The sequence below is a fragment of the Anomalospiza imberbis genome, chromosome 18 (genome assembly GCF_031753505.1).
Source record: "Anomalospiza imberbis isolate Cuckoo-Finch-1a 21T00152 chromosome 18, ASM3175350v1, whole genome shotgun sequence".
NCBI classification, from domain to species: domain Eukaryota; kingdom Metazoa; phylum Chordata; class Aves; order Passeriformes; family Viduidae; genus Anomalospiza; species Anomalospiza imberbis.
In genome coordinates, this window is record NC_089698.1 from 7,901,005 (window position 1) to 7,919,228 (window position 18,224).

An 18,224-nucleotide genomic window follows, 5' to 3' on the forward strand; every position below is an offset into this window, starting at 1 on the left:
TGGTTAAATTCAAATCTTCATAAAAATGGTAACAAATTTGTGTGAATGCAAATCCGTCACTCCATTTCTTCTTTCAGCTTTGTTATAGCAGCCACTGAAGTAACAATGTAACGTCCATTTTATGCAGTTCAACTCCAAGCAAGCCAAATATGCATCCCAGTAATGCCAATCATTTGTGAATCCTATCCTGATTAAACACTCATTGCTAGACAGCAAAATTAGGGGTAATCATTACATGAAAGACACCCCAAATTAGTACAGAAGACAAAGTGTCTCAATCCCAGATTTGGAAAGTAATTTACACTTGTGCATATATAAAACACACAAGACTACAAAAGCATGCAGAAGAGAGTTGTAACTCAGCAATGACATAAAAGAAATAACAACATTCGTGAACTTATAAAGTAAGGCGTGTGATCAGATTTTCCAAGATATTCACTCACCTAAAGACATCACTAGGTGCTTAAAGAACTTTGAAAAAAATAGATGTGAAGCTTTGCTACCTAACTTACAGATAAAACACTTTTAAAGTTGTTTTGAAATGAAATCAACACAGGTTGCAGGTATACAAATTTTAGAAAACACCTTCATAACCCAGGGTAAACATCACAACTCCTTTGAATATGCACTGTACACAATGCCATTACAGCATTTCATACATTAGCTTGAAAAGGCAAAATAAAACAAGAAAAACCACCCCAAAAAGAAAATTGGCGTTTTCCACATTCATACAATTTATTACAAAACTTCAATGAAAAGTAGTGCTATGGTATATATAAAAAATCAGTACATGCTATCGCTCAGCTGACAGATAGAAATGCCTGTGACAAATTTTTGCCATCAATTCTTGAGACCTGAAGCCAAACCTCCAGAGGCATCCACACGAGTTGTTGGTGTGTGGAGTGTTTATGGTGTGGTAAGGCACGGCGATTTAGGAAAGTCAGCTTTTTCCAATCACTGGCGAATCATCAGCGTTTCGTACATTTTCTCATACATCACACAAATGCAAATCACCAGAGATGAAGCTTCAAAAGCAACAAAAGCACAGAGGAAGTTCTGAAAAACTGATACGATACATAATAACCTAAAATGGCAGGTGAAAGTTAAAATACTGTGCAAACACACATAGGTTTACCATAAACAGGCCACAAAGGCTTAGTATTATCCATGAAACTGTTCAGAACAAACTAGCAGATAAATGATTAATTCCTTAAACCCACCACAATGACTAGTCCAAACAGTGTACTCTTGGCAGTTTCTGAATAAAAAGGTATAGGAAGGATAATAAAACCACATGGGTAAGTATGAAGACAGTGTTACGAAAGGAATCAAAAAAGATACACTCTAAGTTGAATAACATTGATTATATAAGCTACAATAAACCAAGCAGTTTTACAACACGATCTTCAGACTTTGTGTTTGTTTTAACGCAGGTCCTGGTCTGTGGCATCCAACTTTTGCATTGGAACGTTACCACTCGGGCAAAGAAAAGAGAGCACCCATCCACTTAGAGAACCGTATGCTGCTGGGAACAAAAGTGGAAAACAGAGCATTAGAAAGGACAAACTCTCGGCACTGTCAGAGCACTGGGGGCAGTCAGAACCCCTCCGAGCAAAGCAGCATAATCCAGGGAACGGGGAGTTTCAGTTCCTGCAGCACAGGCACCGGCATTACAACCAGATCAGCTGAGCAGTTTGGTCCCAAGTATTTATCACAAATGTCCAATAAGAGCTGCTAAATGAGAACTTATTTTTAGCTACATAGTTTCTTAGGCAGCCATACCTCTCCTCAGCCTGCAAGAACACAAGGAGAGCGTTACAGCTCCTCTCAACAGTCCTGCACACAACACATCGACCTTGGCCTGTTCTGTGAAGCATTATTGCTGCTGAGGGAAACAAACCATTCAGCTAAACAGGGCTAGCAGTAGACAGCAAGCTTGACATCATGCACCAACACTATTAAGGTAAAACAGGAAAGCAGACATTTTTTCAAGCATTCATACAGCAGTGTTCCCGTGGCTGGGAAAAAAAAAAGGATACTGGTCTGTAATTTCAAAAATAACTATCAGTTTTGGATATTTCTACAGTTACTTGCCAATCAAAAAGGCTGCTACAAAGAAAGCAGAATCCCAGCTTTCCCTGAAAGTTGGATCCTGCTTAAGAAGTTGTGTCAGATTTGGAACTCAGGGAATACACCTCAAATTCTCCAGTCCCAAAAATACTCATTCCTTATAGAAAAAGTCAGTTTAATCTAAATGCTCATCTGGATGGAGAAAATAGAAATATCCTAGAAAACACTATTGTGCCAACTTATTTGTAAAATACACTGTAACACTCACCCAGACTAGAGTGGGGATAAAGAGCAACCTGCTTTGCTCTTTGCCTTTCTCACTGTGGAGTTCTGTTCAATACACAATTCCTTCTCATTTTAAGGAGCCCTTCACTTCTAATAACAACTAAAGCAAGCTAGCAATAAGGCTTTAAAGCCAGAGCCCATAAACTGAGAAGCAATTTCAATACTCAAATTCAAACTCAACCTGTTTGCTACACTGCTGCTTTGAGTTTGAAAGAGAAACTTGGTTTCTGCCACTGCCTGCCCAACTCTAATCTGTTACAGAAGATACCTCAAGAAGAAACTGTAACTTGTTTCAGACTCACAAAAAGACTGGAATTTCCAATAAACATGAAGGCTTGGGTTCTAAGCTCAGCTGTGCATTGATGTTAGCAGCATTAGCTACACGATACCCACATTTTATAAGCCATAGAACACACTTGGGCAAATTGTGTTTGTGTACTTTTAACGTGGATTCATTTCACTGCTCTTTCTTCCTCACCTTGTAAGGCAATATTTTATGACACAGTTAGGTTAATACTATTCTTGAAAAGTCTGACCTCTAGCTTTACTAGACCAACCTTACAGTCCCCCATGCTCATTTCACCAACACAGAGTTAACAAATGCCTCCATCGGCAACGTGAGTTCATACCATCATTGAACAAAGAGGATATTTCTCCAGTGTGCCATTAAAATAAAACTCTCTCAGTAAGCAGCATAACTAGCAAGTACTACATACACCTGAACCCTGATCCAGTGGTCACATAGCTCAGAATCTTGTATTTTTGAAGATTTTGAAGACCTTGTAAAGGAAATGGGTTTGTCTACCTCTCAGCTCTTCCAAGAACACCACTACAATGCGAAGTGACTTGGTACCTCTGTTCACTTCTGAACTCCAAATGAAAGAAATTTGCTTGATAAGCAGCTACATTTCCTCACCCACCTCAATTCTTTTCTTCAAATAGCTCCCATTTTATGATAACTACAGTCCTTTGAGGGTCCCATCATCAGCAAGAGCTTTGAGAAATGGCATCTTTCCAAAAGGCAGAGGAGTACTGGATGACACCAGTGCTCTGCTGTAGGTTTTGTTTGACTCAGTTCATCACCACACCCCAAACATTTTGGTTTTCTGGTGCTTCAGTCACCCTCTGTTGACTTTACTGCTTCAAGTTTGTTCCCTTTCCTTTGCTACTCTGTAGCAAGACCTCAGACTTCCCCACAGCAAACATCATCAGCCAAGTTCACAGGAAGTAACAAAATTGGCCTTTAAACTGATTACCAATGCTCATCAGTTAAATATGTCAGTAGGGGTGATAACCACAGAGTCACATCCACATACCAGGATCCAAGCTTCAAAACTATCATAAATGTTCCTCTGTTTCTTTAGGAAAAAGTGGCCCTGACATTTCCAGGGTCCCCATGTTACCATACAATTTCCAATAGAAGTCTGTTCTCTAAAGGTGGAAAAACTTGTGCCAGCCCATTAATGCGGGGCTTGTTGAACAACTCCACAGTCAGAAGAGCTGAGGAGAGCTGGACACTGACAGCACCCTCCTGCTCTAGTTTCTAGCCAGAGAAACATCCACTGGCAGTGCCAGGCAATTGTTACAAATACTACAAATTTGCCCAAGCTTCACATTCCCTAGGCTCTCAATTTCAGCTGCCAAAAAACTACAACATCATCTCTACTTCCTCAAATGACATTTCTCATCAGATCAATTCAGCATTCAGCAGCATCGTTTTAGAAGGCTGGTTGCTATGACAGTGCTTTGTGTTGTTCTGTTAAATGATGTCAATTCATTGGTAGAAAAAAGGAGCTGTTTGGTGTCTTTAGCACTGTTCTTATCAAGAACCAGTTAATGTGCTCAGGAGGCTTTAAAATACTTGTGGAAATCACAAGCTATACTAAAAGAATTTTCAACATCCTACAGATATTTTAAGTGCAAGATGCTTGGGTTTCTTTTTTGTCTGAACATATTTCCCTAACTATAACTACATTTCCAGATGGCTGTATTAGCATTCCACAGCCTGGTTTCTGTTACTGATTTGTCCCAGTATGATCTTGAAACTGAGTGAAGACAGACAAATCAGATTTGTAAGAATAACAAGAGGAAAACAGATTGCAAAGATATACACTTTGAGAAGCAGAGAAGGAAAGGGAAGAAACATCCACCAATAACCATTTCACTTGGTACAATTATTCCAGCTTTTCATAATAATTGCTCATCTGAGATGGACAAGTTCAGAAACTAGTAAATATGCTATTGGAGTTACTTCAGGCTTATTTCAAAAGCATTTCATATTTGAGCACCCCAATAAACATGTTTTAGGTTTTGCTACCTTGTTCCACCCTTCCATCTTTCTCTTCAATCCTTTATGTGAACTGTCAATTATAAGAACCAAGAAATTCCTACACTTTATTGCACTGTCTTGTGTTTTACAAGAAAAAAAACAAATCCGAGAAAGATTAGCAAGGGGAGTATATCAAAAGTCAAGGTAAAAAAATTGTTACTGCTTATTCTAAGAATATTCTGGTGTCTAGCTGTGCTCTCATTGCCTGCTCCACCTGCACTAGCTGCATACAGAAGCTATTAAATGTTTAGAGGAAAGAGACAAAAGTGTAGGTCAACAAACCTTTGTCAGGGCTGCACTCAAAAGATCTTAATCACCACAATCTGTTCTCACAGGCTTTTGTCTGAAACTGCAGCTGGAAACAGGAATGACCAGTGTGCCAAAATCATCTTCCTTTCCTACCTCTAACCAAGTCTCCACCAGCATTCATCTTCATTCTCTTTCAGGATTCTACTTCTCCACAGCACAAAATCTGTCTGTCCTCTTTGAAAACTTTGAATGTATTTCCTGCACCTAATTTTTGTCTTTGTCACTCCCCTTATTCTTCTCTTACTCCAGCCTTGAAAGTAAAGGAAACTGCTTGAAGTGAACTCTCTCTTTGCTCCTTCCATAACATCTTTAAAGATGGCCCTATTCCCAGTCATCCCATCTGTGTAGCACTTTCTGGTAACACAGACTTGTCAGTCTTTTCAACAAGAATTTGAGTTTAGCACTTTTTAATCATTATGCAATACTCCTCCTAGAAAACTCCAAAGCATTCAGCAACCTCCTCCCCACTCCAAAATACAACTGAAATCAGAAGTGGGTATTTCACATATTTGGATATTAACACCTTTCATTACCCTACTGTTTATTCTCCAGCTCTTAACTATAAAGGTCTTCATACCATACCACACCCCACTTTTCCCAAAATACCTGAAAACTGTGCTTTATGAAGGGGAAAATATTTTAAGAGACTTTTGAAGAAAACACAAAAATTAAATATGTATCCAAAATAAGAGTGAAAATATTAATTTTTACATAAACTCTCTGTTTATAAAGTCACATATTTTTCTCAGCACAAAGTAAGGGTGCAAAAGAGCAATGGGAGGAGAGACTGTGCTTTCAGTGATCCTTTTAAGTTCTTGTAAAACTAGAACCTAAGAGATGTTCAAGATAAACTGTGATAGAACAAAAAGATTAATACCAACTACATTTAAATTTGTTGGCAGTTTGGCTCTGTTAACCACTGTGTTAATTACAAGTTTCCTGGCTTCTCCAGAAATAGTGATTTCAATAAAATACGGCAAATAAATCTGATGGGAACGGTGGAGGTTGAACTCCTCACTCCTCCTAAGTTGCAAAATCAGTTAACATGCATGAGGGAAACTTCCCTAAGGCTAAGCTCTGGATGAGGATTCCCTTCCACATGCTGCCAGGATCATACAGCAACATCCTGGTTTAGGAAGACTGCATCTGCACTTCTGACTGCATACTGGGTAACAATAAAAAATCAATCTATCTTTCACTCTCTCTCTCAAGGGTAACAAAACCAGAAGTTCAAAAGTCTTTCCTGAAAGCAATCTGTTAAACATGATTTTCACAGCAGCTGCAGACATGTAGCTTAGCATATTCCAAAGTAACAGCAGGACCTCCATGTATGAGGATCTCATTCAAATCCTTCTCAAAATCATCCATACTCAAGTATTTCAGCACAATTAACTTCACCTCAAGATTTAGTTCAAATCACAACAAGATCATGGGAACACTCAGTTAAATCTGCAAAATCTCCTGCTTAACATCGAGAGTGGTCTAAGCTGCACCCCAGATTAGCAGTGTGAGGTATCTACAGAAGAACATTTCCCTTGGACAGACATGAGCATGCTCAGAACTCTGTTTACTTACGTAGCCATGGCTGCAAATTCAGCCAGGGACAAACCATGCTCCAGTTCCTTTTTATAAAGACCATATCCAGTATTGTCAGAAGCTGTGAAACACAGGGGACCTGGGGCCATTTCTGGCTAACCATCAGTGGGAATACTACATCCCATCAGCCCTCAGACACTGATTTCACAGCAAAGGCAGCACCTAGGAACTGAGGAAAGAAATCTGAATATAATTGTACCCCTTGCCATCCTCTGCCCAGCCAACAACAACTGTGGACAGGGGTAGATTTATGGTGTGTTTTTCTTACTGAGTATCAGTTTGAAAGTGCCATGTGATTAAACATGATTTCTAACTCCTTCAAAGAACTGAGCTCCTTAGCAAAAAATAGTAACAGAAATTTACACTAAAAAAGTTTTCCTACACCAAATAACCATTTCTACAAGTGGTAAGAATTTGGCCACATGACAACAAAGTCACGGTGAAAACTTGGAACCTTCAATTCAGACTATAGTATTTAACAATATTGAACAGGCTGCAAAATGACCAGCTCCTGGCCAGGGAATGAGAGCTTTCTGTCAGACACTGCTTTCACAAACACCGTGTGGTCAGCCACAAAATTATCCTCAGTGTTTAGATTCCCAACTCTGGGAAAACATATCTTAGAATGGAAGTTGGAAGACATGATGTGAAGACTCCTCCATCCGCAACAGTTGAAACTGTGACAGTAACAAACCTGGGACTGAATTACTATTTTCCCCTTAAGTACTTCACTCAAAGATAACTGCGCCCATACCAGTAAAACCATGAACTTCTGCTTAAGTGAGAATCCAATGAATAAGTTTATTTCTTAATTATTTTTTTCTTCTTTTTATGTAAACAGGAAGAATAAAGGTTCAAATAAAGGCAACAAAAAATCTCCTTATTTTAGGCTTGGAATGTTGGCAGCTGACTCAAGGTCATAAGGGATAATATAATCCATTTTATTCAAGCTTTACATTCCACAAGACCAGCAATCACAACCGGAGTATTAAACTGAAGTATTAAGCAACCAGACTTCTCATATCCTTCCATTTTTTGTTCTTGCATTTAAAAGAAAAATTCTACCAGAAGAAAGAATGAGTATGTGCTACAGGAATTTTTTTCTTCACTCACTCTGATCTCCCCTAATACATCACACATATCAAGGGAGTCTGTATTCAGTACACCTGAACAAAATTCTGTCTGGCCCTTTGAGAAAACTGTTAAAAACTCAGCAGCCTACATACCCCAAAACACTCTCTTTTGTTTACATATCAAATTAACTTTCTGACCAGCTTGTGCTAACAGAAGCAAAGCCTGATGATCCAAAAGTAAGGCACTGAAGAGAAGGATTTACAGGTCTTAAAAACAGTTGGAAGATAACACTGGCATATAACTTTTCTAGTCTACTCATGACATCAGTTTTTCCTATTAAGTACAGTAAATGCAAGGCCAAAGTGCAAAATTAACAATAATCATTGCCAAAATCTTATGTAAGAGGTGAAAACAAGTCAGAAAAGTAATACCTGATGCATCCAGATGCTAAGCACCTTAGTCATCACCAGGCTTCATCCTCATCTGGGCTTGCATCTGGGCAATCATCTCCTGCATGCGGCGCAGCTGGAAGAGAAAGACACCCCAGTGTTCACAACAATTTCATGAGAAGCCCAAAAATCCAGGAAACCTTAAAACATTTTTTCCCCCCATGGTAGAATACAGATCCTATTTTTCTCTTCACAAAAATTCACATAAGTGAATACTTTGGTTTTCTCCATCTCATATTCTTCAGTTCAGTACATCTAACTTTCAGAAAGGATTTGTAAGAATACTTATAAGGAAAATTAAGCAATAGAATCCAAATCTTTTGAAGCCAGCTATGCTTGCAGACCTATGAATCAACATTTAACACATAATAAGGAAAGCATGTTCTTTAGGTGTGCACAGAGCTACACCTGAGTGTAGCAGCTTTGTTGTGACAGAGGTGCTCAAAGCATCCGATCATGTAGGAACACTCATCCTGTGACTATCAGAGAACTCTGCAAAATTTTAGCAGCAGTAACAGCCAAACATGCAAGCAAGATTTAAAAACTATTTCAAAAGAGAACTAGAAAGATGTTTATAAAATTTGGAACGTCAGACTAAACATATTAAGCACCAATATTTTTTACATCTAAACAATTACTTTTCCTGGAAAAAACTGTTTTCTTAAGGCATTTTCTTATAGCACTTAAAAGCTGGTTTCCATTTCATAAAAGGCCACTTATATATAATGCTTTGTTGCTGGTTGTTTTTTCTAAAAAAAAAAAGAAAATATTAATCAGAACAAATGTTCCTAAGACAGAAGAAACAACACTGATATGGATTTTCAAAGTATATATGCAAATACCTCCAATTTGCTTTACAAATGACTGGGTACTTCCTTCCAAATGCAGGTGGGGAAGCTCCACATACAAGAGCCCCATTTTACAAAGTGGGAAGGAAATGGGCTGCTATTTCCACGCACACTGTATAACCTATGAGTCCACCTCAAACCAGAGATCATGTACAAATCTGAGCCTTGTATAGCAATTTATCTTCTTTTTTAATTTATGTAGAGAAGTGCTTTCATTTATTTTCAGGGGGGAAACTAACTGAGAAAAACTCTGTCTGAACAATTATACTCGATTTTCATCCAGTAAATCACACTAACTATTGTGATACTTGTTACTCCACCAGGTTCAATACAAAAGAACCTGAGACAAATGCTAGAATATATGAATGTGGTGTTGAGCTGTTGTTCTATTTTGTTTAAAAAAATCCAACAAACTGAAAGAAACATCACAGAACAAGAAAAACTAACTGCAGGTGCTTGCACTTTTTCTTGCCTGCACTTAGATACAGATTTAGGAAAGAGTAAGAAACAGAAGATTAACTAAAGAGTAAAAAAGATTGCAGCACAGCCAGAGCTTGCTTAAAACTGGCTGGCTTATGTACTTATCCTCTTGCTGCAGCAGCACAGGGTTCAGGAGAGGCTAATTCAGGTTCCTGTGACTGCTGCAGAAATGCCCTCTGACAAAAGGAGATTCGCACAGGAACAGCATGAAATACAGCTAAGTCTGTGAGGATTATTATAAACCCATCTGCATCTTTCTGCTCAGTACTTAAAAAGCTTCTGATCAAGAAGATGGCATAATGTTGCAGGAAGGAGGAAAAAGAAGAAGAAAGTTCCCCAAATGTGTACTGCATTGATTTCATGATCCAAGAAAAAAGAAAAGCTTCAAAGATCAACTTGTAAATATGTAAGACACCTGGTCTTTTGAACTTCCTCTCTGCAGATCTACCATCAGAATAAAACTAGCTTTTTGTAAGCTCTCCTACTTGAGCTTTCCCAAGAGCACTCCAAGCTGAGCCATGAAACATTCCCAAAATAGAAACCATTCAGTAATCACAGGGGGAGATAGTGCTGCACACATATTATGGTGATTGCTCAAATGCAGAATTCTGCTAATAGCCAACATTTTATTTTAAGACTTAAATACAGAATTGAGAAATGCATTTTCTTAACTTCAACTGATAAAAATAGGCCCATAGCACAAAATAAATCAGATGCTGCATATGACACAAAGATAAGGTAGCACAAAAGCCCAAGGAAACCTACTCTGCTCTAACGTTAAGAGTGTAAAAGATTTTCCTTTTCCATCCTCATGTGGTGTTTTTGAGACCTAGTGGTGAAGTCTCAGTCTTTTCCATTAGGCAAGGAATGGCAAGTTTCTGAAGCTAGTTTAGAATAATTCAGTAGAAAACCTTTCAGGCAAAGGCCTGTAAAAAAAATGAGGCACATTGTTTGAAAATTAAGAAAAGGGAATCAAGCTCTATTATGCTCAAGGTGTAACCATGCCAGTCTCTTCAAAAATTCCTCTTTGAGTAGAGGACAGGACACAAGACCTGTTCCTCCACATTACACTACAAACAAAACCAGCTCATGGTCACCTTACTGGACCTACTGAATAGACAAAAAAACCCCTCTGCTCTTAATAAAGGAGAATATAAAAGAATCACACCAAAGACTTAAATTGATGTCATGTCAACATCTACATTCCCTTTGCTGTTGGGGACTGCAAGCAACAAGGGCAGAAAATGACTCTGATCTTGCTCAGCAGAGTCCTCTCACTTGCAAGAGCAGCATTGACATATTTGTGTTCATCCCCTAAAGAACGGATGCTACAACATGACAGCATAGGGCCAATGCACATCAGGAGTGGAAGGAAGCTAGGAAACAATGTTTGGAAATCTGTTAAAACAAATAATTCCTGTGAATTCTCAGATAACAAAAGGCAAAAGAATAAACATAACCTTGGTATAAATGCCCCTTAGTTTACTTAGGTCTACAATTTAGTTCAAACGATCATGTAACTACTGCAGCAAATCAGAAAGGAAACAAACATTTAAAATGAGAGCTAAGGTTACAGAGTTAAAAGTGAACCATACATCTGGTTAATAGCCTCCACACCCTTAACAGAAACCACAGACACACAGCTCTGCTGTACCCACAGAATTTCATACAATACCAGCAGACACTATTCCTGTTTAAACAACATGAACAGCTTCTCAGTGACCAATATGCAGGTATCACAGGAGGAGAAATATTAAGAAATTAACAGTATTTACTTCCCACTGATACGTTTCCCCTCTACCAAGTCTGATTATTCCTGCCCATGCCTTTACATAAGAAAGGCATAAGTGAAGATGCTACAAGAACAGGGAAGATGGAAAACTGCAGACAGTGGATTTTCTAGTGAATGTTCCCGTAAGAGTTCTTTTGATTAAAAATACTCCCAATACCAAAGAACACAAGTAATTTTGTTAACTGAACACCGGAAAAATATTCCTGATAATTCAGAAATGGGGCTACCTTTAAGATAAATGCCTTCCACAGGACACGTTCACAAAGAGCAGAAGTCACTCAGGTCACAGCCACTGAGCTGTGCATGCACTGTTCCTTCAAAACAGTGAAGGAACTGTTCCTTCAAAAAACAGCTAAAAACAACAACAACAAAAAAAGCAGTTGTTCAAAGAAAAAAAAAAAAAAAAGGCACCAAACTTTTGCATTATAATTCCCCAGAGATTCCCATTGCTAATTGGGGTTTTCTTCTTAGGAAGTTCTCCAGGACTAAGACTGCACACTTCACATGGCAAGGCTGAAGCATTCTGCCCCCACGCACTGGGCAGTAACACCCCATAAAAAATTAAACTTTAGACCTGTTTTTATTTCCCTCAGGTCTGCAGGCTTTCATCAGCAGTCATGCTGTCTCTTCCCATGGAAGTTTGCCCCTTATCTCTCAAGACAATGCTTTCCCAAACCCCAGCAGCAGCAGGCAGTTACCTGCACACATCGGTCCCATCCTCAATCCCCACAGGGCCACTGCTGGCCCCCAGCCTGGCAGCCCCACTGCTGCCCCCACTCCTGACTCCCACACTAACCCAGGGCTCTTTATCTCATCTGCCAAGGGTCACACACGTTCAGAAAGTGGATGGACAGAGAGAAAACAAGTTCAACACTGTGTTCATTCTGCTATATACAGCCCACTGCTGACCAACTCCACTGGAAACAGAAGCCTGGAACGATTTGCCCAAAGTGTCAGGGTACCTCAATAGAGAAACCCAGAGGAGTCTATTCATTGCTGTTTTCATGTAAATCACAGCCCTAACTTTTTCTGGAAGTACTACCTGTCAAAACCTTCAAAGGTTTTTATTGACAAGACATCTTCAGAGTAAGAAAAATGTGGCACAAAACAACAAACTTTAAGTTTGTGCCCACTTACATTACAACATCAAAATAATCTGTTCTGCATCATATTTACAGTAAGGAACAAGAATATCTTTATGCCTATTTTCATTTTCCAGCTCTAAAAAAAACAGATCATCACTTGCAAATGAGCAAAAGCACAATGAGACTAGGCAATAAATCCAAAATGACAGATTAGCAATCACAAATTGGCTAAATTGGCTGAACTGGGACCACATACTTTGGCATACTAAAAGACGATTTAGCAAAAGTGATGCCTTGATAAAGATGATCCTGGCACTAGTTCAAACATTCATTCCTTCCAAGGTTATATAAACCTCACAAAACTGTAAATAGAACATCAAGCACCGTTACTGATGGGAATGCAGAACAGGAGGGGAAATGGATATTTGTTTTCTCTGTGAAGGCCATGGAATGCAAGCCCATTTCCTCTGTGCCTCTTTCCTCCACAGATTTTTCCCAGTCTGAACCTTAGGGATGATTTGGAGATGAAGGGATGTCATACCAGCTTATCTACAGAAGATTCAGCAAAGCCTCTTGATCTCTTTGGAACAATAGAATGCAGAAGTTAAAAATGCATTTGTTTTTTCAAGTTCTAACCTAATCCCCTGCAACTTCAGCAGCAATTATTCAGAGATGATTAGCCCCAGAGGAAACTTTCAAGGACTGTCCCCTGAGAAATTCAATATTTCATCCCTTTAAGCCATGTTACATAAAAGACACATGACATATTTATATACTGGTCTATTTTGACCACTCTATGTCAATGCATAAATAGAATATATATATATAGTGCCTGTCATATCAACAGTTTCCAGGGAAAATATTTATTTATAAGAAACTTTTTTCAGACATAGGTCTTAAAACAAATAGTTCTACAAGGATACCCAAGATTCTACTTAACTACTAGCCATGTACAATTTACATAGCTCAAATAACAGGAGAAACAGCTATGACTCAAATTCTTTAAGTCTGCTTGTCTGCTTGGAATCATTAAGCAAAAACAGAAAAACAAACAATATTTTCAAAAAATGCTCTTGACTTTTTTGAAGCATTCAGTACTGCTGGCTATCAGCTGATGTGCTCCTGTTGCTTTGCACATGCCCCTGTAAATGGGAGGCAGTTAATTTGTGTAGAGAGCACTTGCAGAAGTTCCACTCTTGTATGTGCACAGTCATCAAATGTGCTCATGCTGTTGAAATGCAGTTATATAGTGATAAATATGCAGCTCACTCAATTTCCAGTAATTCATATTATTAACTACTAATTATGGTGATAATCAGCTGCTTCTGTATTTCCTTATAGGAAAAATTTTTCCTATTTATATCAACATGCCAGGGTTAGCCAATAGCTAACCAGGTTCAGCTATTTTTAAACATGGATGCTATAAGGGAAAAAGGAAATGCACAGACCAAAGTAAATTTCAAAAATTTCCATGTATGGGAATCAATTTTCCACCTCAGAAACACACAAAACTGTTTGTAGTTTTTTTATTTTTTTATTACTAACCATTGCATATGTGCAATGATCTTTCCTGCAGTTATGGATGTGGATCCAGGCTGAATTGGATAAAAGAAGGATAAAGAGAAAAAAACCACTATCTTACAATTGGCAGCAAGTCTTCAGTTTTCACACTGCAAGTAGAATAAGCACTGGCAGCGTACTGCTAGTATTTAAATACCAGGCAAAAATTTTCTGAGTCTCTACAACTTCAACATTAAAATACTAAGTCAAAAGGCCTAGCAATAACTTGGAAACAGTGAGAAATCATGGTTTTAAAACACCGATTTCATAAACTGACAGACAACAAAAATACTATGATGCAAGTCAAGGTTAAGATGAAAAAACATATGTATTAATTATATTATGGCTTTTTTAAGACTCAAGAGTCAGTTTCTACTCCACAGCCACAATTCATAAGAATAAATTCACTGGTAATGCACTTGCAGTAAGCACCTGCACATCTGAAATGACACGAGACTGTCACTCTATCCCACCACAGCACCCAGCATGTGTAGCTGACAAACAAATTGATTTTAATACTTAAAATAGCAAATTTCCTTATGGAAAATCAGCACCCAAACAGGAAATTATACACATTCTGCCTACCAGGAGTTTACACAGTGCCTCCCATCCACAATGCAAGTGACTATAAACAAAACACTGTAAGGGCCACTTGTATGCTCAGGTTATGCCTGTCCTTTTGCACAACTCCAATCCTACCTGCCACAGGCAGTAGATAATGCAGAAAACTGAAATGGCAACCCAGCATGTTATATTAAAGAACAAGTTTTAGAAAGTTCCTCTTACCTCAGCCTCTTTCTGCTGGAGGATTCTATCCTTGTCTACCACTTCCTCTTCAACAGGTCTATTGAAGAAAAGAATGCATTGACAGCATAAAATACAGAAGTAAAAATCCCCAAGAACAGAATCAAGACTCATATTTCAATTAATATAACATCATCAAAGTCTACATTCTTCCATACAGGGCAAATTAGGACATTTTAAACATCATGCTGCCCTTTTGTAAAAGGCCATCTTTACCTCACAGACTCCTGCTATTCACTCTCCATTTCTTAAAACTGGATTTCTTTACTGCTATATGGATTTTTTTTTTTTTTGTAATTTACTTTAATGAAGAGATTTGCTTCACTATCTATCCATGGTACAAAATCAACCACTAAAAACTGTGCAGGCTATTTAATTTCTGCTTTAACATCAAAATGCTTTGCTGAATAGATGCAGCAAAGGTTGTTGTGGGTTTTTTTGCATTAAGTTGCTAAGGATAACCTTGCCAAGAATTAATAAAGATATAATGAACTCCATAAAACACACAAATTATCAGAAAAGATTGTTTGGTCTAAATTTCTCTCTTTAGCTCCATATGAAGGAGCAAGTGAAGCAAAACCTCCCTAAGCAGACAGACTGGGGCCTATTTAAATTCGCCCACTAGCATTCATTTTCTTCAAGCAGACATCATTACATAAAACCTATCCCGTTTGCAGGCACCTTCTTCTGCACATTCCAATTAAAATCATAGAGAAAAGGGGATTTAAGCTGTTTATAAGCACAGCACTTCGCTATATATTATTCCTCTTCAAGAAGAGCATTTCATACAAATTTCTGAATTCCACAGATTAAAATCTCATCAGAAGTAATTGTTTACAGGTGGGATTAGTTAGGAGAAAGAGCAAGTCCCCTGTCAGTGGGCAGTGAGGAGCAGCAGAGCCCAGGGGCAGCACACACTTACTTGCCAGTACGTTTTAGCCTCTCAGAACGGAAGTTCTCGTAGTGCAGGTCTTGGGTCACCTCCTGCAGGTCCTGCATGTGTGTGCTAGAACATGCAAAGGGCTAATGAACACTCAGCAAAGCAAAGAAAAACACCCTTTTATCTTTTGTTTCTGTTTTATCTAATGGATGTCTTTACCAGAAAAGTAAATCCTTACAGACCAAGCCAGCCAGAACTCTGCTTTCAAGTTCATTGATCTTTAATTCATTCCTATGTGCCACACCAATATTAATCAAAGACCCAAAATATGCTGTCCTCCTCTTGGTCATTAATTATTTCAGATGAGTTGTTTATATCAGTTTTGCAGTGTTAAGAACTTGCAAAGACAGTAATTCAGAAAGATACTTTAATTCCAAAAGTATTTTATTACTCTTAAGTGCTGTCAAACATAATTTGTAACTGGGAACTAGGTGGAGCTGCTTGGCTCACACAACAGCTGACATTGCTTAACAATTTCCAATTGCCAAGAAAAAAAAGGAAAACCCACTTTCTCCCAGTGCCCAGCAGAGGGCAATCCCTGCCCAGTGCAGAAGGAATCTGGAATGACACAACGGAATTCACTTCCAACAGTAGCCAAACATCGTTTAAAAAAAAAAATCACTTAAAAGCATTTACGCAGGCAGAATATCCGTATCGGCTAAAATCATAACGGGGTGGGGTATCATATTTAACAAAGGATTTCCCCTACTGCCAAGAAAATTGCACTTTGCTTTTGGAATATGCTTCACTTTGAAGAGTATTTTAAAAGCCTCTCTGCCCCACCAACTGCACGATAACAAAACTTCAGCTGGTATGTACAGCCATCAGATCAGTTCACATAAGGCATAAAACCATCACATATATCTGGCAACATAAAATATAGACAGTATTTCCTGAATTGAGACATCAGAGGGTACAGCAGGAAAACAAGCTGCAGGGGACTAAAATCTAACTCTGTGCTGGCATCAGGGCTAGTTTTAAATTAAGGAATTAAGGTTGCTATAGGTTTCTAGTCATTGTGGCAGTTACGTCACCACAGGAGATAGGATCATTTTACCATTACTCACACCAGCATTGTGCGCAGCTTGAGGAAATCATTGTGCTCTGGATTTTCAACTTCAACAACTCCCCAGGGATACAGGCGGCCTCTGATTTTTTTCCCCTTCACCTCAATAAGTTGATTGGATCCAATAACAGCGAAGGGAATGCTAGCCTAGTTGAGACAGAAAAAACAAGTTACTGTTTTGATTTTTGGTTGGTTAGTTTTTGTATTTTGCTTTGTCTTTCTTTTAAAGAAAGCACAATTCAAGTAACAGGCAAGAGAGGGGGAAAAGAAATGCTGCCAAACACTCTACTAAAACCTTCTCACATCAGAAAACCAACAAATCCCATTCGAGGCAATGCAGCCTCTCCTTATGAGCACCTGTAGCTGCGTTAGGATCAATTTGTTTTAACAGAGGCCCAGAAGGAAATGACGCTTCACTTTAGGAACACTCGACTGCTGTTAAAGTACAGTTTGGGCATAATGTGTCATCTGACATAACATCATGCATGGAGAACAGCCAAGAGAAACATACTTCAGATGCAGAGTGAAGTAGCTAGAAAGAGAATTTCAGACACATTCTTCAAACACCTTTGCAAGCACAAAGAGGAAATTACTTCAGTAAAACCTTGATTATCTCATTTAACACGAGGCAAGCTGTTAATTAGTACAGCAACCATAACACACACAATCTTTCTCCTTGCTCACATGTTAAAACGTTTGAGTCAGAAAACAGACTGCAAATAATAGTTCCTGGTGAACAGTGGTTTCCACTTAAAAGAGGAAAGAAGAGAAAGTCATGACACACTGCACTTGGAATTCTGATGAAGCAGGGACTGGAGTAAAAGGGATTATAATTCAGAGTCAACACACAAAGGAAACTGAAATTTTTGACACATTGTGAAAAGAATAAAGTACCTTTAGGCATGTTGTAGATTGAAGAACTACAGCAGCAAAATTATAAACTAGGAGCGAAACTTGCCTTTAAAACTCTAGTTTGTTCTTTAAACTCCTCATCTTCATCAGAATCTGCATCGGGGAGCTGATAAATCCTAATGCCATGTTCAGAAATCTCATCCAGAACCTGAAAGTTTGCAAAAAAGAAAGAATAATACTCTTAATTCATTGAAGAGGTATTCAGTTAAAAATATATGAAATTGATGAACTAGTCACAAATATTCACCTGACTCAATGTCCAAACTGCAAAATAGCACAGGCTTGAAGATTTTTTAAAAGGCACAAAAAATAAACGTATTTTTGGATAGCATAGCAAGTAAATAATTAAAAAATGCCAGAAGATTTACAAGGCAAATACAGAAGCAAAGTGAGGTTAATATGAAAAAAGAGTAGAAGTAACAAGAAGGAGTTCGCTAGTTACAGAATCAAAACCATTCACCCTGTGTCAAAGTTATTTTTGTGCATTTGATACGTTCAAAAATGTAGAAGACAGTGCCTAGTGCCTCTTGAATCAAATAAGATACAAGCTTATTATCCACCTCAACTGGAGAAAGTCATTAAAAGTCCACTAAGAAAAAGACCCTGTTCTTAAACAGTTTTCTTT

The 18,224-nt window shown here is 38.3% G+C and overlaps 1 protein-coding gene across 2 annotated transcripts in view; it reads right to left on the reverse strand.

The window, feature by feature from the left end:
- Window positions 1-714: 714 nt before the first annotated feature.
- Window positions 715-18,224, reverse strand: part of LOC137484730 (septin-2) — a 35,111-nt gene continuing 17,601 nt past the window's right edge. The window contains exons 8-13 of one of the 2 annotated variants that reach the window (XM_068208831.1): window positions 17,646-17,747; window positions 16,689-16,834; window positions 15,604-15,687; window positions 14,664-14,721; window positions 8,095-8,188; window positions 715-1,522 (exon numbers count right to left, since the gene is read on the reverse strand). In XM_068208831.1, the coding sequence (XP_068064932.1) occupies window positions 8,120-8,188; window positions 14,664-14,721; window positions 15,604-15,687; window positions 16,689-16,834; window positions 17,646-17,747 (459 nt within the window). In that variant the 3' untranslated portion in view covers window positions 715-1,522; window positions 8,095-8,119. Of the gene's footprint in view, window positions 1,526-8,094; window positions 8,189-14,663; window positions 14,722-15,603; window positions 15,688-16,688; window positions 16,835-17,645; window positions 17,748-18,224 lie in introns of both variants that reach the window. The other variant, XM_068208832.1, reaches the window with a different exon arrangement.